This window comes from Scleropages formosus, chromosome 15 (assembly GCF_900964775.1).
Source record: "Scleropages formosus chromosome 15, fSclFor1.1, whole genome shotgun sequence".
Taxonomy (NCBI): domain Eukaryota; kingdom Metazoa; phylum Chordata; class Actinopteri; order Osteoglossiformes; family Osteoglossidae; genus Scleropages; species Scleropages formosus.
This window is the reverse complement of record NC_041820.1, coordinates 12,062,384-12,084,918: the sequence shown is the minus strand read 5'-3', so window position 1 is coordinate 12,084,918 and position 22,535 is coordinate 12,062,384. Positions and strand designations below refer to the sequence as shown.

The window sequence follows — 22,535 nt, the reverse complement described above, 5'->3', positions numbered from 1 at the left end:
AATTACCAGTAGACTGTGTGTGTGCATGTGTCATTGCCCAATGTTGGTTTGGTGTCCAAAGAATCTATTGATGATAGATTCCTGAACTGTATGTAAAATGTCTGAAAAGGGGGCACACTAAGCAGGAAAAAAAAAAAAAAAAAAAAAAAAACTATTTAAACCTCCATTTTCAAAGTGCTAATGAAAAAAAAGACATTTCAAACTCATGTTCAATTATGACCTTGAAGAAGTACCACTTAAGTAACTGTTCATAACATATTAGCGTCTAAAGAAGAATATAACAATGTAATATGCAGTTAGCTTTGATATTATAAAATGTATAAACACAACCATTTTATTAATAATAATAATAATAACAATAATAATAATTATTATTGTTGTTATTTACGTAGTAATGAAAAGTTTAATAGAAAAAATTCTCACGTGTCTTGCACTGGCAGATGCGGCAGTTGTCCTGGTCTCGTTTGAAGCCGTAGATACAGTCCTGCTCTGTTAGGCTGCAGTTTTTCATGGAGTCACAAGCAGGGGGAGCCATGGTGATGTAGGTGGGCTCTAGGAGAACATAAACAGAGGATGGGTAACCGTCATGGAATTGCAACAGTTTCCTTCGCTTGAAGGAAATTCTGTCAGAACCCAATTTCATCTAAGCTTATATACTTATGTAAACATATTTCTGAAATTTCTGGATGAATCAAAAATCAATTCAATCTCATCTAATGAATTCATTATTATTACTTTGCTTACATAGCGGACTCCTTTGTGAAAAGAAAATTAGAATGTCAGGTTTGTACGCTAAGCTACGGTAGGTAGGTAGGGTCAGTAACAAAGAGTTGAAGGTGTCTTTTGGTGACCACCTATGCTGTTTTCATAGCCTTCAGTTGGACATGTCTTTGGACTGTGGGATGAATCAAGAGCACCAGGAGAACATGCAAACTCCACATAAGGACCTTGCCGGAAGTGGCCGTGAAGAAAGATTGTAAGTAAAACTGGTCTTGAACTGAGTTCATCAAAGACAGATCAGTGTGGCTGTGTTGGGCGTTGGGCCCAAACACTGGTTCTCCCTGCTGCACTAACGTACTACTGTCAGTGTGCACATGCAAAGAATGTGGCTGTCACCTGTTTGTTGATATATGAACACAATCACCCAACTCCCAGCGCACAGTGATAGGGGCCTGCAACTCAAAGGCTCCTGACTCAAGCCCCAGAAGGACCCCAGCTGTGAGATCCTTAATTGAGACATTAAACCCGAATTGTTTCAGCAAAATACTCAGTTGTATAATTTGGTAAAAAGCGAAGTTGCTTTGGATAACAGCATCGGCTAAGCAAAGAAGGAATAACAATAACAAGATAGATAGGAAGGGCAGGTCAAATGCAGGCTTTGTATGCCTTGTACCTGTGAGGGATGTTGTAATAACCATTACACACCTCGAGGGGCTTTCATCCCAATCTGACAACCTTCATTTGCTTAATTACATACATTGTGCCCCGCAGAATAACCAACTGCCACACAGAGGGTGTCACCTTCAGGAAATGAGGCCTGGTTACAAATAATAATTAAGAAATAAAAATGCATAATTCAGAGAACGGACTAGAAGGATGCTAAATTAAGTTCAACAGGGATCGGAGCGAGAGAGGCCGCACTTTGATGCAACAAGAGCACCGGGCAGGTTTGAAATACGTCAACTTGTACGTGTGTTAACGTGGCCCGGCTGAAATTTGAATTTCCTCAGAGACCCCTTGAAGGACAAAACCGGTCCAACGTCAAAGAGCTCAATGATACAGTACAGGAACGCTAGATATTTGTAACCGACCGAAGCGTTGCTTTTGTCTTTCTATGATCCCTTTCCTGATTTTAATGGTTATAAGTCAACACATAATGTTACTAGGTCTCATGTTAAGGCTTTGGTCCGTCATGTTGGGAAAGCGACTAAAATGAAAATAAAAAATAAATTGACAGAAAAATTAATTTAATGTTATCTTTGCCAGTGAGTGGTAAAACAGCCATTTTCTATATGTGCTAAGTCGTATGAAAAAGCCCAGACATGCTTTTTGCCCTTGTGATGTCAGTGTTTGATTTTTAAAGGAGACAGGATGAAAACTAAATATGAGGATATGAGGACCCCTACTCACAAGAAAAAGCTGAACACCCAATGAGAGAAAGAAAGAGAAAGAAAAGATGGGAATTGTGAAGTTAACTCACACCTGATCAGGTCAACAAACTTCACATGTCTTCAAATGGGTAGTAAGAAATACACAAATCATTTTTCATAATGGTGTAAAAAGAACATTCCGTGCAAAATAATTTTGGCCACAGAAATAAAATCCCAATAAAAACAGATTACAAAACCAGCTGTGGTGGCAAAATCACGTTAATTATTTGCTTAGCGCCACCATAATTAGGAAGTTCTGTTAAAACAGCACAACAGAAAACAATTTTATGTGAATGCTAATCGCCAAAACGTTTTATACACCTGGAAAAAACAGCCTAAAGCGAATAAAAACCTTGGCAGTATTTTGAGGCGATACTTCAAATTCAACCACCAACAGCATCCAATGTACATTTTTCATGCAAGAAATGTGACAAAGCACAAATAAGTAGAAGGTCTGCATGGTGTGATTTTCAGGCCCAACCTCCTTTTTTTCCCCCCTCGTGGGTCACATAGTCTGGAAATTAGGCAGAACTGCTTTCGCCAAAGTCAAACACACTAGGTTAAGGAAGGCAAATGAGAATAAGATTGCAGCCCTTCTCCCGTCTGAGAACAACCAACAGGTTTGATGTGTTTGTCCGCCTCATTCTGAAGGCCCTTCCAGTCTCAAGTTGCTCTTCGAAAAAGCCGCACAACAATATGGCTTCAAAGCCTCTGTGATTCAACTCCTTGCATTCTAATAAAAGTGATTAAAAAAATATCCATGGGTTGCCATATACGTTTTCACTTTCCAAATGTTGTATGTATTGATTACTTTATAATTAGGCTCTCTAGAGGGAATTTAATTGCTAAAGATGTCATACAATAGCAACCCGAGACCTGAGTGAATAGACACGGATGGCTAATGCATTTTGGAGAGTCGTTTCGGCTGTCCCCAAATCGATGGACACTCGAGGGCTCTGACCTAATCATCGCCCGGCTCAAGACAGATAGCGACATGCGTGATAATCAACAAATCTGCTGCTACACATTTCATGACCCTAAAGCAAGATGCAAAGGCTCATAATTGCACCGAAAGGACGTCTCGAGTAGATAAAAACATCTGATACACTTCAAATATTGTACATGATAAAAATGGCCTTATATTATACATTTACATGAATGACAGGCATATATTGTTCACTGCAACAGCTATAAATACTATCATTAGGTATGTCCTTTGAGATGCTAGATACACTTTGGTTTTGTGTGCAGTGCTACAATGCATGTCAGCATACTTTTTAACGGCTTACAAGCTGACATAAAAATGACAAGGCACCCATTACCAATATGTTTTCAGAAACCCAAAACTCTCCTGTTATTATCACATCGTATTATTATTTCAACAATGCTGAAGTTTTGACAACAGTAATGTACTTATACCACAAACTACTTTCTATGAAAAACATGTAATAAATAATTCATGATGGCATGCGACATAGTAAAAACCAGTAATAATGAGTAAATATGTATTTTTCTGCAATACACGTTATTTAACACCCTTTATATCATAGTGCAAGGGATGAATATTCTTACCACCTCCCACCCCCTGTAAAAGTGCTAACAGACCGAATGGTGTTTGTCTCATTATTCTGCGATTACCGAGGAAGATCCTTCTCCTCTTCCTCCTCAAACACCTGCTCCTACCAGTAATCACAAACCCAAATGGAATATGCAGATGCCAGTTTTTTTGATGCTAATGTCATCAAAACATGCCTCTATTTCTCTCAAATGGGACAACAGGGTGCTTAAGCAACTGCAGATGTTCCCTACCTTCTCAGTGCTACAAACCAGCAACAACTGCATTTGTATCAGAGCTATAAATTGTTTACTTAATAAAACTACTGTTGTTTGTGCTATCCATAACACAGTTACATAACAAACAACTAACCAGATCTGATCTCTCACTCAAAATAAAAAAAGTACTTTCATATATACAAATCTTTCCAAAACGTATGTATTATGTTAATATTTTATTACACACAATCCAAATCAAGATTATTCTTTTTAACATCTTTAATTAGTTCACAGTTTTCTGTAACTGAGAACTGCAAAAAGTATTCTGAGATATGCTTTTGCTCTGGCCTAGAACCTTGGTAAAACTGTTCATTTATTTGTATCTGAAACAAATTATGGGAAATGGCTTTCAATAAAAGGTGCTTTTCAAATAGCTTAACTGGTTTCCGAACGAAATACAACAGGACACACGTTACATTTACAAGAAGAGAACTATGCATTACCTGTGTCCATCATAAAAAAGAAACTTGCCGGTAAATGTGAAAGAAAAAAAGTGCTGACAACAAAGGCATCACAAAAAGCACACCTGCCGTCAGCAAGTCCTTATTATGAAGCCATCCAAAACAGAAACCAGCATTATTATCAAACAGAGATGGCTATGAACAACGTCGCCAGCTGGGTTCCAATTACGCATACAATAGCGGCCCTAATGAATGATTCACATTCGGAACCGTATTACCTTCAACCCCATCGTATGTGACCCGAAGCCACAACTAGCAACTGCAGCTGCAACCAAGGCCAGCGTGGTAAGAGCCTTGTAAATTCGGGAGTGCTCACACCACACTTTGAATGCAACGTCAATTCATTTTGTAGAATTTTCAGCCCATGTTTTCTGACAAAATACAGTGCTGGAAGAAAGGCTGTACAGGTAAAGTTGTGTTCTGTGTCTACCCAAGAGAGCTGGCAATCTCCCGCTATGCAGTGAAGGCCCCTATGGATCCCTCCCCTACGAAACAGAGGACTGTGGTGGCTTGGACAGTCCTTTGGAAAGGGTGAGCACTGCGTCTTCAAAGTTGTCCTGAAAATGACATACCTTAAGGCACAAGGCCATCTAGAATGTCAAAAAAAAGATGGTTCGAGTGGCATGCAGTTAAGGTAGAGAAAACACATGGGAACTCATTGTGACTCTGTTCTAAGAAGAATGGAAATGAATATTTAACTACGAAGATTATTACATTTATTTATTTAGCAGAAGCTTTTCTCCAGAGCGACTTCCAAGGAACTCTATGTAGTGTTATGAGCCCACACATCTTATTCACCAAGGTGATTTATACTGCTAGATACACTACTTGCAATGGGTCACTCACTCTCTCTGTCACTCACACACTATGGGTGAACGTGAACAGCGTGTCTTTGGACTGTGGGAGGAAACCAGAGCACCCAGAAGAAACCCACAGACACAGGCAGAACATGCAAACTCCACAAAGGCTGAGTGGAGATCAAATCCATGTTCTCTCGCACCACCCAGGCACCGTGAGACAGCAGCGCTACTCGCTGTACCACCGTGCCGCCCAACAGGACCATACGACAACAGATTTAAAAAAATCTAAAGCTTTTTAAATGCTTTCAGGGTGAATATCACTCTGTCAGCATAACATCTTATTAAATGCTCACTGTATCTAAAAGGTGTCTTTTTTTACATAGAGATAGAAATTGATTTTGTTCGTAAATGTGTTTCACAGAGAGTGAGGAATGGCTGGATATTCCTGCCAGTATGCTTTCCTCTCTTTGCCCATGATGTACATCACAGAGGCAATGTCTTTGATGGCTTTGACGGAAGGAAGGGAGGAAGGGTTATCTCTTCAGTATTGAAATCCAACATGACAACAGCGCGAAAGGGGTCTTTACCTTCGCAGACAGGGCAGCACTCCCCAGGCACGGTGACGGGGTTAACACAGCTGTGTCCGCAGGCAGCTGCCACGCACCGTGCCTCCCCGCTCACACACTGGCAGAATGTGCAGTCGTCCTCACGCCAGTGGTCGCCGTGAGCTAAGATCTGACCGTTGACAAAGCATCCGGCATAATTCAGAGCCGGGTAGCTGGTGTCTGCGGAGCACGAAATTACAGCATCTGTCACTTGGTTTATCGAAAGCAACCTTCAGAGTGAAAATTTCACCTGTTTCTAGGGCTAGGAATTTAAATCACAGATTCAGACTGAATTCCATACTCATGGACACAACAGCTCCTCCTAGAACTTACTCACAGCCTCTTGTGGACAAGTCTGTCCCCTATGCCACCTGACGCCCAGTTTTTTTCTGTTTTTTTTGTAAATAAGCTAAAGACAATGTACCACACACACATTTTCAGAACCGCTTGTCCAATACGGGGTCGCGGGGAACCGGAGCCTAACCCGGCAACACAGGGTGTAAGGGCGGAGGGGACACACCCAGGACGGGACACCAGTCCGTCACAAGGTACCCCAAGCGGGACTCGAACCCCAGACCTCCCGGACAGTAGGACTGGGGTCCAACCCACTGCGCCACCGCACCCCTCAACGTGCTATCTAATGCTATATTTATTTGTGGTATCAAACTGGAGGGTGGAGTCTAGAAAAATTTTCAGCTCAGTTTATACCATTATAAGCTCAGAAAGGGTGAGATGCAGGTTTTACCAGGTGGTTTGCTGTCCATCTAGAACAAATATGAAATGTACTCCACCCACAGCATTCTATAACAGTATGCAATACAGCTGTTGTGGTTATTATTACAGATCTTTTCCATGACATCTTGGGTGCACATGGCAGCACAGTAGGGTTTTCCTGACTTGCCCAAGGAGGAGATGCGTTCTACCTTCACAGACGGGACAGCACTCTCCTTCGGGAACGTAGTAGCGCTGGCAGTGGAGGACACCACATTGTGCCTGGAAGCAGACGGACACTCCGCCCTGGCAGCGGCAGAAGCGGCAGGCGTCCATCCGGAACATGTCTCCATCTCGGTACTCCACCCCATTGAAGGAGCATGGCGGCTTAGTCTCTGGAATGGAGGAAACACGCAGCGCGTTTCGTACAAGGGTCTGACCGTGGCAGCTTATTGACAGGGAGCTTAAACAGGAAGCATTCTATCTCTCTGCATAGGCAAGTGTCATTCCATGGTGAAAAGAACAACTTTTTGCATATATGTGCATACGTCTTTCCAGCAGGAATGGAATAACGCATTACTAAGATATGTTGGCGACGATATTTTTTGTCTCATGGAGATTCAGGATAAAATGTTTTCCACGGTAGAAAAGAGGGCTTTCCTGGTCGCCGTGGCAACAACAGGTGTTACCAGAGTACCGGCAGATTGCAGTGCTTGCACAGTTCATTTCAACATCTAGAAATGCAGCTTGCAAAAACTGATATTTTCACATCACACTTTTTTTTTTTTTCAAATGGAGCTTGCTTTAAAAAAAACAAACAATTGAATTTTTACAAATGAAATGTAAGCTACTTTTCACTGACACTGGCAACATGTCAATAATCAGGTGGGAAAGGAAATGGTAAAGTGTTGCACGCAGACGCTGATGGAAATGATAAGGTTGATAAGCAAGGTCTTGTACGTGTAGCTTTCCTGTTAAGAATTTCTGTTTATGCTTTCTACTCATGGCTATAAAGCAGGTATCTGCTCACAGCCCCGAGGCCCGTGTTTCGATGGAAAAGATTAAACAAGCCTACCAGTCTGTAGTGGCAGTTATGCTGTGCGGGAACCAAAGAATTCGGCATTACCCTTGAACTGATAGCACATGAGTTTGAAAACAGGCCTGCTGATATGGAATGGGACACAGTCTCCAGCAACTGATTTTATCCACAAAAACTCTATGTCAGTTTGTAACCCATTAAAAAAAAAAAAGTTCTAGAGTTCATAAAGAAGGAGCAAAGAATGTGTTAGCTGATGCTCTATCATGGGGGTAAAACCATATTTGGTTTGAGAGACTGTAACAAACATGTTTGTTCAAGAGGAAGGTGTTTTGTCCACAGGGGTGTCCATTTAGTTTTTCTCCTTTGGTTTTCCCCTCCCCCTGACTTGCATTTGGAGTGACATGTGTAAATTAACATTAATCCAGGAGCGATGGATGTGATTCGTTGAACCAGGAAGGCGGGACTTCCTACAAGTTCAAAAGCAGTTTCCTGCAGGCCATTTGGGGGGGGGGGGGGGGGGGGGGGGCTCGCTCATGGAATAACAAAACTGGCTTTTGTGATTTTGATACTGCTCCTTTGCTTTCTGTTTGCTGTCATACACTTAGATATGTTTTCTTCATTTGTTCCAATTACATACTGCTTGTTGGCTCTTTATTTTGTACGCTTTGATTATTCTCACAAGAACACACTCCTGTTTGTACACGCAAATTTTTGCCCTGTCACTTCAAAACCCATAACTTGGTAGAAAAACTTTGTGTTGCACCCCTTGACAACTTTGGGTCGTAACACTGTAACATGACCTCTACAAGCATGCAGACTTGATTAAATTTTAAATCTTTCAACTCAGATTTTTACTGCATGACGTTAAATACATTAATGAGAAACACCCAGAATGCATAAACCTGTAGCCATTTGTTCATTATTCATAATCAAAAACATCAATTACTTGATAATTACAAAATATCTTACTTCATCACCGAACTCAATTTCAGTTGAACCAAGAAAGTAATACTGAGAGCATTATTACACCTACTACACAACCTACTATAGGCAAAAAGTGGCAATTCCAGGAAACATGAAATGTGTCTGACCATATCAGTAGCATACATGTAAACGGAATGAAATGATCTACAGGGAATCAACATTTTATTAATACATATTTGTCCCTTCTTTTCTATCTTTGTTTGCTCCATAAAATTAAAGTTCTAATTAAATGAGATCTCACGGTGTCTTTGTTGGCATATGAAAGGACCAGTGCAAAGAATGAAACCACAGTAACAGCTGTAATTTTATGTAATCATCTCCCCATTATGGTCACTGTGCTTCTCAACCATAGAGACAATGCTGGCCAGGCCAGCAGATAAGGTTGATCTGAGACAACTAATGAAAAGATGTAACGGCAGTGCAGGAGTTAAAGACTATAGGGCTCTCCACTAAAGAAACCTTGATGATGGACCCGATGTGGATGTGTTGACAGCAGCGATGATTGCAGGGCACCTAACAGTCCTGACATGTTAGGTGACTCAAAAACGAATAACGAAGGAAAACAATGCAACTGAAACAGTCAACAAAAATCTAATTGCATGTGATAGGAGCCTCTTTGCTTCTGCTAGACACCGGCACAACCGACTGGTCTGGTTTCCAGGTTCACTGTTGATGCGTTGACGCCAAAAGGATGGTGATGCAACCGGCACTGTTTTGGAGTATTAAAATGCAGGCCTTGGCTACTTCCAAATACCTCTGGGTTCAATATACTGGCATAAGTCTGGAGGCACAGGGTGACATGAACTCATGTGTTGTGCTTCATGACAGATGTCACATTGTCCTTAACTAGGGTTACCTTCCTGGGATTCAGGAGATGTGCAGCAATCTTCATATCTTTGTGCCAGATAATCTGGTAGATGATGATGTCCTCTGTGAACCAAATCGTTACCATCATCGCTGTAACTAACATTAAGTACAGCTGCAATGATTGTGACAATAGCGAAAAGAAGAAAAAAAAAATAATACTAAGCAATACCATCAGTAACAAAAGCAGCAAAGGGAACATGTATATGAATGACAAGACTCATTTGATATGAAATCCTGTGAAGGCAGGGGTTCTTCATTCTGTCCAGCATGCCATGCTGCACCAAAATGCTTTGAATTTGCGCATATTCAAGCGTGACTGTCCATATGGCTGGTGGCGCATTGCAGTCTGCACTGTCCATGGCATAAAAAGAGAGGTCCTGTTTTTAAGGCTCCATACTGCAGCCTGTAGCACGTGAAGGTCGCAAAAAAAAAAATGTATATGATGGGATACTGTGAGTGGGTTATCTGTGAATCTAACTAGAAAGAATGTGCCACAAAACACCAAAATATTTTTTCTTCCATGAGCACACGCTATGCATGAATACTGTGGTGGGAAAAAAACTGAACTGCCCTTGCCCTTTGCATTATTTATTATGCATTGTATTAAAGATCAACAGTATTATATTGCTTCATATTCCCATAACCTGCAGAGGCACATTACTCCTAAGGGTTAAGCAAAATTAAGCATACTTATTCACAGAAATCTCAAGTGTTTTGCAGTCCACAGAATACCCTTCTTATAGAAATAGCCCTGAAGGAGCAATTACTAATTTTGTGCCACATGACCAGAGACCCTAATGTCGCCTAACACTCGAGGGTAATTAGGGACAGTCGGGGTTTCTACACCTATGGGAGAAATTCTGTTGGAACTGGTTGGTGAGCCAGTTAACTGTCCCCCAACAACTAGAAGGGACACTTTCTCTCTGACTTGTTGAAGACTGTGCACCATTTGAATTGCCATGTCTATGAGAACACATTAAGTGGAAGTCTGTCTCTCTACGGCAATGAAAAATCCACAAATAGACATTACTAGCAACAGGAGAAGCAAACAGTGTTCAAAACTTGGCTCTTAAATCTTGGTATTTTTACAGCATAATTAAATGCCACTGTCTCAGCTGGAACTGGTATGCAGAGAACATTCTGGAAAAAAATAGGATCAAAACATTATGCTTGTGGTGACCACAGGTTGGTAGGGACAGGTGACTCGTCCCCTCAGGAAAATGTGTGTAGACCTCTACTCTTTCCTTTCTGGTGGCAATCTAACCCAAATAAATTTCATATTAATAATAGATAATATTCTTTTGTCAGAAGCTGAACATTTCCTGTGTATAATTTGTAAATGTTTGTTGTATTATGTCTTATGTGTGAAGTTAAGCTGGTGTGTAAATTTCTAGTTTTATCCTATCCTACTGTATTCTAAAAAAACTTAGCTCTGTTTGGAATAAGAAATTCACAGTAGGCCTAAATATTTGGCAAGTAAAAATTTCCTGACTAAAAAACAAAAAAAAAAAACATTAAATCTTGAGTTAACCATGGTTGAAAGTGCAAAAACACAAGACTGCTTTAGTGGAGGAGTACTATGACTATGATTATTTACTTTGTTTCTGAAGTTCTGGAAGGTTCTCCTAGTTCCTTGGCAGCGCATTTAATACAAAGAAATGCTGTGCATAATGGATGAGGACATAATCTTTCCCAAACACAAAGGCAAAGTCTCGAAGGACGTGGTGTAACGCACTGCTGCCTGTTGACGGAGTTTCCTCCGAAAGACCTTGCTCTCTCTTCCTCAAAGTTGACCCCTATGCTGTGCATATTTCCCTTTCAATGCAAGTGTTAAGCACTTTGTTTGGAACACATGTGGCGTGTCACAGTTTCCACAGGGCACCACTGCTTCCATACTCAGGTGGCGTTTATTGACAATGCAGCACCGAGCGCGATCCTCTCTGCGGTCTCCGCTATTTCCCACTTGAAGTACGCTAACCTTCGTCGATGTTGACAAGGGGGGGCTCCGTTTTGGAAAGGCTGTTGACACGAATTACGTTTTTGGATCCCACATAAATTGGTATTTGCTCGACGGGGGGATCCGACAGAGCTTTTGACAAAAAAAACGACCGGAATAGTTCAAGGTTTCTGTCCGTCGCTGTAGCCGGGTCTGGAGGGGAAACCTCACCCGGGGGGAGGGGGCCGTAGAACTTCAGCGTGGCTGCAGTTGCAGTTTTTGCCATCTTCTGTGTTGCCGCAGCCCTATTTGTGACACATCCTCGCTGTCGTAGCGTACCAAAAATTACAGATGACACCCTCCCGAAGAGCATTACTAGTACCGAGCTTTTCATTCAGACAAGTAAATAAAACGCACGCGAACGGTTCGAGAAACAGATCACTTTGGATAAAAGCAGGAGGCATAAATGATTTAGAGTGTCAGACAATGCTATTTTAAGAGTAAGCTGGAACAGCAGTTCAACACTCCGTAGCTGCAACTCGGTTCGGCTTCACTTCCTTGGCAGTTTAACATAACTTAGTGCTAGTTATGGAAGCGTCCCAAAAAAACGGGACAAAGGCCACATTAAAAACGACTCAGCTTTGTTTGGTATGTTTGTTTTGTTTTTCTTTGCAGACGCCCTCATGCTCACTGACTCGCATAATTCACATTTCGCAAACGGTCAGTTTACCCCGATCGGTATTTACTGATGCGGCCTAGATTAAGGACCAGACATTCGGTTCCGACATCCCACCGTTCCATTCTTAAACACAAAGCGTATCGCATTCTGTGCCGCACAACGTATACTTCTCATTGTCAGCTTATCCTGTAATAAATCCTGCAGTCTGTGCGCAAGCTGTTATTTTAACTGGGGAAAAAGATGAGGTCACCATTATCTAAGTATATCTTCACTTGATAGTACGCCACGTTAAAGGTAGCGAAGGACACAGGTAAATGGCGGGAAAAATATCTTCAGTGACGGCGAGTGAAATATACACGTTCTTAATTGCTTTAAAACCTTTTTGCCCAGGAAAGGCTGAGGCTCGGGAATGAATGAATTCTAAATGGGGCCATTCATTATTCAGTCGATCTTGGAACAGGCTCCAGGTTGTGTTAACTTTAACACCAGAACTGGAACGAGTAAGGATGAAGGTTTTAGAATTACGTCTGGGATTACACTGTTAAGAACAACAACCGCCGTAGACACGATTTTAGAACTAGGCTAAATAATGGCTGAAAAAGGACACAAAGCAGCACTGAATTAGCATTTACAAAATGCAGTGATTGACACCTTGTTAATGCTAGACTTTTTTTTTTCCTTTTCAACTTAGGTGGTGGCCACCCAATTTGCTTTAAGCAAAGTATTTACTAAGTTAAAGCTTTACTTATTCGGGGAGGGGGGGTGATGAACGCACGCCTTTGGGAAGTATGCGGCTTCTGAACCAAAAAGAAGGTATGTGACAGGATGCAGAAGCACCGAGGAAGCAGAAGATCCCCCATAAGGCCAATATCCGCAACATAGGTGATGCCTGTTGTTCCGCTGCGAATGCCACATGGATGACATCATCTCTATTTTTGGCACACAAACCCCTGAGTGCACTGAAACTACAGACCCCGCCCGTGCCCACCGGTCCCCTCTTCCCCAGCAGCGAACCCTTCTATTTTGACTCCTTTCGAAATGCAGACAAAATACAACGATAACACGCAATGAGCCAGGTGTTCTCTGTCAGACAAGCCCCGACTCAGCACAGCCACTGGCACCAAATAGTTTTTGAGGGAGCAAATAGTTTTTTTTTTTTTTTTTTTTTTTTTTTTCCTGTGGCTTGCATACACATGCTACCACATGTGTGATGAGTAACAGGGAGAATTAAAGGCGAAAATCTGCCGTTGTAAGGGTTCTGCGACTCTACGTCGTCAATATTTTTGGAGCGCGATATAAAAACACGACTGCTTTCATTACATTCATACAATGTACATCTGCAGTCTCTTGCTGGTATCCAAATTTGGAAGATGTTGTAAAAAATTCCACGTTCCAGAAGCAAACATTCCACCTGCACGAGACCACATGTGAACTTTGCTGTTTTTAAACACAGAAATCCTACGGGTGGAACAATAATATTTATAGATAAGGGCTAACTGATGATACACACACACACACATTTTCAGAACCGCTTGTCCCTCACAGGGTCACGGGGAACCGGAGCCTACCCGGCAACACAGGGCGTAAGGCCGGAGGGGGAAGGGGACACACCCAGGACGGGACGCCAGTCCGCCACAAGGCACCCCAAGCGGGACTCGAACCCCAGACCCACCGGAGAGTAGGACTGTGGTCCAACCCACTGCGCCACCGCACCCCCTCTAACTGATGATATTTATACCTAAATCATAACTTCTAAATTATATTGAAGTTGGGGGAAAGTCTCAGACTACACATTGATTATATCAAGCAGGTCCAAGGTGATTTGTATTGAAGGGGACACCTGCGGAATTACCGAAAAGGGTCACTTTTGATTCATTGATGGGGACAGATTAACTTGAACATGACACCTACACCAGAACAGGGAGTTTGAAGTCATGCCCCGTCAATTAGTGCTCCATTTGGAAATGTTCTGTCCTTTTCCACCAAATGCTTCATGTAATGGAAGAAAGCTTTTTCTGTGCTACTTCCAGGCCTTTTCACATTGGCACATTGCATAATGATCTGGTCCTATACTGCAAAAAATTGTTCTCTGATTCCTTCTCTCCGTCTGAACCTGAACAATAGGCTCCCATTTAGTCGGATAATCCCAGCACTAATTGCTTAAGGTCGGGTACATTACCATGGTTCACTGAGAGCGGTGGAGTCCTTTCTCCAAAAAAGAAAAAGGTTTTTGTAATAATAGGGAAAAAATCCAGACTCTTTTTAACGTCCGTCTTTAATCCTGTTTTGTGCATATTAAGTAAAAAGCCCAACACCCACACTAGCCACTTATTTCTCTGAAATTATTTATACATTCCATTTTACTTAGCATTTAAATAGAAACCAACATTTAGAAAACCCCTTTGTCTTCAGCTGTATTGTGTTACGTTTAGACAGCAAGGCTTACTTGGATAGGTAAAACCGAGTCACATTAGACTGGAACTGCTCTTACTCCAGGTTAAAGTGAGACTTCAATGTTCATCCTGACATGAAAATTTCATTTAAAGGGCATTTGCACCTTTGAAGTTTAAGTTAATGCTGTAAACTATACAGGCACAATGTTTTTTATCGTGTTTTTTATTGCGATAAAAAAAAAAAAGGTCACGGCAATATTTCTTAAAGAAAATCACTCACTGCTGATAGTCATCTTTGCTTAAAGCCGATTCCCGAGAGGTCAGATGTCCATCCATTTTGTTCGCGCCTCATACTTTCCTCTAAGAGGACAGTTCATTCAAAGCTGCTAAAAAAATGGCATCACCATAGTAAATATTGTTTGAAAGCACCAGGGATGGATTTTCCAGACACTGATTAAGCCTTGAAAAGCATTCTCATTTAACAGTCCCTACAGACAGTGCAATCCAAAAAAAGACCCAATGCGTGTCTGAAAAACCAGCCCCAGATACCTGATCAATAAAGCTGATATATTTTCCTGTTTTGGTTTCTACATAGACAATCTTCCTTTATTTCCAAGATTTATTTAAAATATTTTACTATTATAGGAAGCATCCCCCCCAAAAAAAGAGTTATCACCAGCGTATCAGGGTCTCAACATGCTTTCTTTGAACAGCACACCCACAAAGCGCACAGCGGGTTGGAGTGAAATCGATGGGTAAATTAAATGGAGAATGGAAGGCCCTGGCACAAGCCCCGCTGAGAGACATACATGGTTGGGCCTTCACGCAGGAAGGCAAGGTGGACACAAAAGAAACACACCTAATTTTAAAAGACATGTAAGGATTTGTTAATTCTGTTACAATTATTGTGTATCTGAAGCTGTTGGATGAAGGGATCTCTTAGACTGTCTGTTTCCAGAATTTCCATCAAACCCTGAAATCACGGCCAAAAAACATTGTGGTTAACATAACCCCACGTAGCAGAAATTAATTTCTATGATATAATTATATTTACATTTATTCATTTAGCAGACATCTCCCAGGAAATACATTATATCAAATTCAATATAATAAACGTGTACACATTTCAAATGTGCAATGCATACGATATATAGGACTGTAATAACTGCGGCAACATGAATTAATATAATATTAATGATTGTTTTTATAGTATTACTAATAACAACAACAACAAAAACAGCAGGAGAACAGTAACTAGAGGCTTTTATTTGGGTTTTTAAAAAATCAATTGTGACCTTGCTCTTGAAGAGGCTGATGCCAAACAAAGATTCAATAGAAATCTCTTCGGTCAAATAGAGGGCCAAGCTTCAAGGCTGCTGTGGAGTTCAAACAAAAACAAGATGCATCTCTGGAATATTACTTATACAACGCATGCTTTGCAAAAATAAAGGAACTGTAACCTTCCACTTTTGAAAATCACCGTAGGAAAAAAGGTCCACTCATCAAAAAAAATAAATAAAATACACATGGAAAAAAATTGTTAATTTTCTTTCTTTTTTGATTGGCATTCAGAGGTGCCAAAACATATACTGTATGCTTCTTTACTTTTGAATGAATACATGAAGACAGAAAGCATAAAAAAAGTTTAACGCAGATGAAATGAGTCTGCTTTGGGAATGCGCTCAAAAAAATATTTAGATAACAAAACAGAATCAAACTGAACAGACAAGATTTTTCCTCAGAAGTCTACTAAAAAGAGTCTTAAGTCTATGTACACAGACGGTGTGTTTTGTGGAGCATGTAGATGATGCCAATCGAGGGCAAATGAGATGAAAAATGAGCACACGCACAGGGTCAATCATGGTAAATATTACCAGCGGCAAACTAAATTACGTACATTTTTATAATAAACTGCTGAATGTGTGTATCAGTTATTACTATTACAACTTCATTGAATGATTTTGTCCAAAATGATAAAAAATGTTACCCACTAATACAGCTGGATTTTACAATGATGATTCGGGCTACTTTCTTTGTTCAAGAGCGACATAGTGGCACAATAATAGCACTGGTGTTTCACACCCCCTGGGCTACGTAATCGGACGTACGTTTAATCGTCACGCAATCTGTGTGGAGTTTGCATGTTCTCCTTGTGTCAAGAGTTCCTCCAACAGTCCAAAGATGCATGTTTCAGATGAAGTGGTAATTCTGGGTTAGTGCGCGAATGAGTGGTCATACAGGTGTCAATGACGGTAGGATGTTTACTTTATAGTGTCTAGCCACCACGGGTGCCATCTAAATAATAATTAATCATTGTATGTCACTTTGCAGAAAAGTATCTGCTATACAAATAAAGATGAATGTAAAGGTATAACAGGAGGGCGACACATAGGACTTGTGAAATTCAGGTTACAGGTCTTGGCCTTTCACCAATATGCAACTTTTCAGCCCTTCATCAGAACCCAGCAAGATAACAAGTATATTTTTAACTTTAGTGAACAGATAGATGGCACAAAGACTCCAATAAGAGGTCTTAAAGTGGAGTTTCAAGTGGTGACCAACTAATATCACAGTGCTCAGTGTATCTGCGACTGCTAATCAGCTGAAAACCAAAAAAACCACCATCACTGCAACAATAGGAAAACAAAGGTTTTACACACAATAGACTGATTGCAAAGAACTAGAAAATTAGAATCACTCTGTACTCAAGAGTGAATTAATAATCATAACCATTCAAACTTTCTTAATGCTTGACAACTTTATTATTATTTAATAAGGTTTTAAAAGTTTTATAGCAGTTACCACATTCCAGGAATACAGTTATACCCTCATTCTGTTTGGTAGGTAAGTACCTTAAGTAAAGTACTGTAAGTAAAGGTAAGTATTATATAAATGCTCCATAGTGTGTTAGTGTTCTTTCCTCTATCAGTATTAACACCTCCTTCACTCATTCACTTCTGTTAACTGCTTTCCTCATGAGGGCCGCAGTGGTTCGGAGCCCATCCCAGAATCACTTGCACACTTGGCTAAGAGGATACACCCTAGACAGTAGCCACACAAAACCATCACAGAGTTACACACCAGTTCACACACTGAGGGCAATTTAGAGTCGCCAATTCAGCTGAACTGCATGCCTCTGGACCGTGGGAGGAAACCAATGTAGAGTCATAGAGAACATGCAAACTCCATACGTAGTGAGCTAGATTCAAATCTGCTCCTGAACAGCACAGGACCTGGGAGGCACCAGTGCTACACATTGCACCACTGCGCTGCCCCAGTATTCACATCCGATGAATGCTTTTGTGGTTATTTTCTGTCAATCAGTGTATCCAATCTAAATGTATATAACAGAGATCCATCTAAGGTCCATCTCAACTAAGGAAATGTCCAGATATCTCTTCCATCGTCCTCCATATGCTGCCTTTAGAATTCAAATGTTCAAATCATTATTTTAAAGTTGGAATTACGAGGAACTGGGTGTTCTTGAACATCAAATCCTGCAAAGTTACGGTGAGAGGATAATACATCATCAGTTATGAAGACAAAATTGTATTTTGCGCAGGCTCCTACCAAAATAAACGTGGGAAGTGACATCTAAAGCAGACTGCAGTTGACTGTCCCTACGACTGCTCAGAAAATGCACTGTTTTGCAGGGGGCATGCAGGAGAGTAAAACGAGGTAGCAGGCCATGCATACTTAGTGGAGGAAGGAGGAGTTAAAGCAAGGGCAATGTGACTTGGCAGCGCTCCCAGTAAAATGATGAAATGGGGCATCATAATAAACACATGAATTAGACAGCAAGGTCTTATGTCACACAATGCAGGCACTTTTAAAACCCTTCAGTAAAGAAATCTGCGATAATTTAGTTAGAAACTAACCACTGTCACAATCTGATCACCAATTCGGAATCTCTGGAGAGTTGACGCAAACATAAAAACAAAAGAAAAAGCGATTCTGTCAAAATAAAGAGAACAGCTTGTGCCTGAAATGAATGAAGCTTAATTTCAGCCTTTATTTAAAAGGCACTTTAATTAACGTGTTCATATTTTTAACGTAAGTGTACTTTGTCTCCGTGACCTGGGAAACGGTAACCGTGTTGTTGCCATCACTGTTTGACATTACTGGCGAAAGTTAATTGCTTTTCTTTCACTTCATTAGTTTATCTCCTGAGCCTTGAAGTAGTCCAGTTAAATTACAAAGATCGCACCAGACAATGGAGATAAGCGGCAGACGCATACTGAACAGCTGGCGTGCATCTACTGATATGTTTGGGCCATGCGAGGACTGATGATAGCGGGCCTACCCGAGTCCTAATCTCCCATTTACTTCTGCATATTAATTCCATTACAAGAAATCTGGCTGAGCAAAGAGGACGCAGCACCCAGATGTTTTGTCAGTTTAGACTCCTGCACTGGCCTCTGATGCTTCCACATAGTTCTCAGCCAAAAACTCAAAGCGGAAAAAAAGGGACTACTTTGCTGCGGAATGACAAAGCATATGGGATTTGCGTCTGTGCTGAATTCTGATATTTACTAAGAAATTCTCTGCCACACCAGTCTCCCTGCCACTCCATCACAACACGCTCCCAGAAATAATTCCATAAACCCCCAATCCACTGTCATTAGCAGGTTATCTTTAAACAACACCTTTAAACTGGTGTAAAAATTCCTGTGTCCTTTCAACTGTTTTATGACGCAAAACCTGAGCCACATAAATTGTTATGAAGTATAGTGTCCTTATCATGGGAGAAATGTGAAGAAACTGATATTTTTAATTGTATTCTCTGACCCTCTGACCTCCCAGAAACAAGCTCTGGAACTTTTTAAAGTCCGTCTCAACGTGTAGAAATAGACTCATGGACACTGCTGAAAAGAAGCATGTTTTCAATTTGGAATTAAAAAGTCTGCTTTTCATCATTCATTCATTTACTATAAAGCAAGATTTCCCTTTTTTACCTTAAATTCCACAACCCATTGCCTCCAGGCTTCTGTGCAAAGGTTGAAGTTCATGGTTTAGTAAATCTCCAGTTCTTTTGCTGATAAGAAAAAACATCTTGTGCGCTCTTAAGATATGCATCCAATGTATCACACCTATTGTTGGTATCCAAGTGCCTAAGTCGATCGACCCATCTCTGATATCCTCTTCCCCCACAACTGTTAATCTTCACCGCCTCCCCACTCTTCTTAAAATATTTACTGTCTGAGCTGCACCTGCCTCTGCTCCTTAAGCGGCACCAGTGGAAGGCCTCCTTCAGCGGGGATTCTGCAGCTCATTGTCTGAGACAGTCATTTTCCACCATGAGAATTGTATTCCTTCCAGAAGCACTATTCGCTTTAGACAAAGATTACCTGAAATCCATTGGGCGTTCTGTGTTTTTTGACCTACTGCAATCAATAATTCCAAAGGTCTTGGTAGTCTGCCACGCCAGGATCAACGTTCATCAAAACCCCAAGAGAGACGGATTTGGGAGAGTTTTACCTCCATTTTTTCTGAAGAAAACTAACCAACTTGCAACTGTTTAATGCCAATCGTTATCATGCATTTTTGGCATAAAACAAATTAAGAGGGGGGGGCGCTGTTTTTTTTTTTTAACAAAATCTTCTTCATAGTCACATTTGTGATATGGCAGCTTCTAATGAACATGCATTTAAAATAGCAAAGAATGGCATTCTTCCTCAGCAAGCGTCAAAACGTCAAAACCATTGCCTGTGAAATCGTTGAGCAACATCTATCTTCACTAAGGAAAACGCAATAATAATAATACCTCAGGGTTTGCACTGTTAATTTCCAAAACTGGACAACAGCAGGACGAAAAAAGGGACTTACCGTTGACGCACTCAAAGACGTCGCAGCACCTCCCCGGAGAGCCGTCGCCGCGGGAAATGACACGGGGAACGCTTCCTGCGGAGCACTGGGGGAAGCCACACAGGCCAGGTAAACATTCACATCTGGAGGAGGCGAGGGAGGACAGGAGGGTGTGTTCAACCATGCACGTACTGCATTTGGACACAACTCAACAAGAATACGACTTTCTCCATGGAACATGTCTCACTCAGCGACACATCATTAACACTAAAATCTCATGATTTCCATCAACTTACTTGTTGCATACTTTTCTTACCTTGATATTCAATTCCATTAGCAATGTTAACTTCTTGTTAAGACTTTTTTTTAACTATCGCAATTATTTAACATTTTTGAAATTTGATTTTTGAAATTCTTTGCCTAAGGGAACTTGTGTTAAATGTTTTCAGAATGACATTGTACACCTTCATTTTTCAACCTGTCCTGTGCTCACTACAGAGATGTGAAAACAAAAATGTATCATATATCAAAATATATCAATACCATTTTACATATCTGTGAGACTATTTATAAACCTTTCATGTCATTTTTGAATGAACAGTTATTTTTGTTCTCTTTAGTATTTTCTATATATGTATGAAAAATAATAAAAATACTGAGATTGATGTAGCTTCCTGAAAGAATGAATAAGGCCGTTAGAGATGAATTGTTTAATTAAAGAAACTATTGGGAGAGGAGGTGACCTTGCCAGGTCTTCCAGGATTCAATCAATGACTAATTGAAAGATAACTAGAAAAACTTGACTCCTGCAGCTTCTGAATTGACATGAGTTCACCTCCCCTCCAAGAGCCAGTTAAATTGGACTTAACTCACCTATGGTCTTTTTTGAGAGCCTAAATAAAAGGCATAGGCATATTTCTTATTTTAAAGATAACTAATCCCCATAAGATTTTTGAGAGAAACGTATAATCAGCTCGCAGACTCTGCCTTCCGCTCTTCATAATCATAAAACACGAGCTTACTACATTACACTGCAGTATATTAACTTCCTTTTGTAAAACACCAATGCATGCCTTTTCAGTCAGAACGGAGTATCACACTTGGTACCAGCCATCTCCTTTATGACCACTGACTATTAAAATATATTGTCAGCGCAATCCAATAGCACAGAAGAAAGAAAAGGATAACAAAAAAAAGATGTACCAAGAATTCAAGTCAAAGCCTTGTTTTGTTACAATGCCAGCTACCCATGTTTGAATAAAGAACACTTTCTAAATGAACATATATAATAACAAACGAGTAAAGTGAAAGTTAGGAGCTTGTCCAAAACAACGAGAAGTGGTTTTTACCTGGTTGGCAGGGTACAGCAGCCATCTGCGGTGAGGCGGACCTGGGTCTCATAGCTGTCAGGGGGGCACTGAACTTGTTGGACTGGCGGACACTCCACCGTTCTACAGTCCACGCTGAAAACTGCGGAAACAGCCATTTCGATTCGATCGAACAAAATTTTAGAAATGCTACAGGGTAATGTAAAGTATAACAAACAAAAGTGAATGTTAGGGCTGATAAACTTCCATTTCTATACAGTGTTGTGACTTCACAGCACATGAGGCCTGACTGTAAGCTGAGCTACATGCGAACGGAGTAGCTGGGATGCAGAAATGCACCGTTCCGCAGTTCCAAAGTCAAAGGACTTTTGCAACAAGCCACCACAGTGTTTCACTAAACGGACAGAAAACAACCCACATTGCCCCCCACAGCCGCAGATTTTAAAGCGCTGAACAAAGGGGTGCACGTCTTCCTATTCCCTCGACTTCCACATCCCCGAGCGGAGCCCAGCAACCGTAGCGTGGCCTCCACATACCTGGCTTGCATTCGTACAGGTCGCAACACTCGCCGGGCTTCCCCGAACCCTTGGACACCAGGATGTTGAGGTAACCCGGCTGGCACACTTTGCGCAGGCAGCCGGCTGGACTGCAAACGCAGCGGCTGGGCAGCGGGCAACATTCACCCGGGGGGGCGTAGCCTTCGATCAGCACGGAGTCCTCAGGACAGCGGGGTGAGAACTGGACCTCGCAGCGCACTGAGGAGCAGTCCGGCTTCTCCTCTGGAGTGGGGTGGGTTAGGGGATTGGTGATGGAGGGGAACAGTGTGGATTGAGACATGACATGGACTTAGGGCAGTGAGACTAACAAACATCAAACTTTTGACAAATGTTGCCACTTTAAGCAGTATGTGGTCTCGGCACATGTTCCCTGCTTCTTTTTCTGTT

General features: G+C 41.2%; 1 protein-coding gene across 1 annotated transcript in view; it reads right to left on the bottom strand.

The window, feature by feature from the left end:
* The window catches only part of crim1 (cysteine rich transmembrane BMP regulator 1 (chordin-like)), an 81,083-nt gene that overhangs the window by 13,843 nt on the left and 44,705 nt on the right, over positions 1-22,535 (bottom strand). Inside the window, exons 3-8 of the mRNA XM_018732332.2 lie at positions 22,128-22,370; positions 21,613-21,733; positions 20,285-20,406; positions 6,773-6,955; positions 5,832-6,029; positions 424-552 (exon numbers count right to left, since the gene is read on the bottom strand). Of these exons, the coding sequence (XP_018587848.1) occupies positions 424-552; positions 5,832-6,029; positions 6,773-6,955; positions 20,285-20,406; positions 21,613-21,733; positions 22,128-22,370 (996 nt within the window). The remainder of the gene's footprint in view (positions 1-423; positions 553-5,831; positions 6,030-6,772; positions 6,956-20,284; positions 20,407-21,612; positions 21,734-22,127; positions 22,371-22,535) is intronic.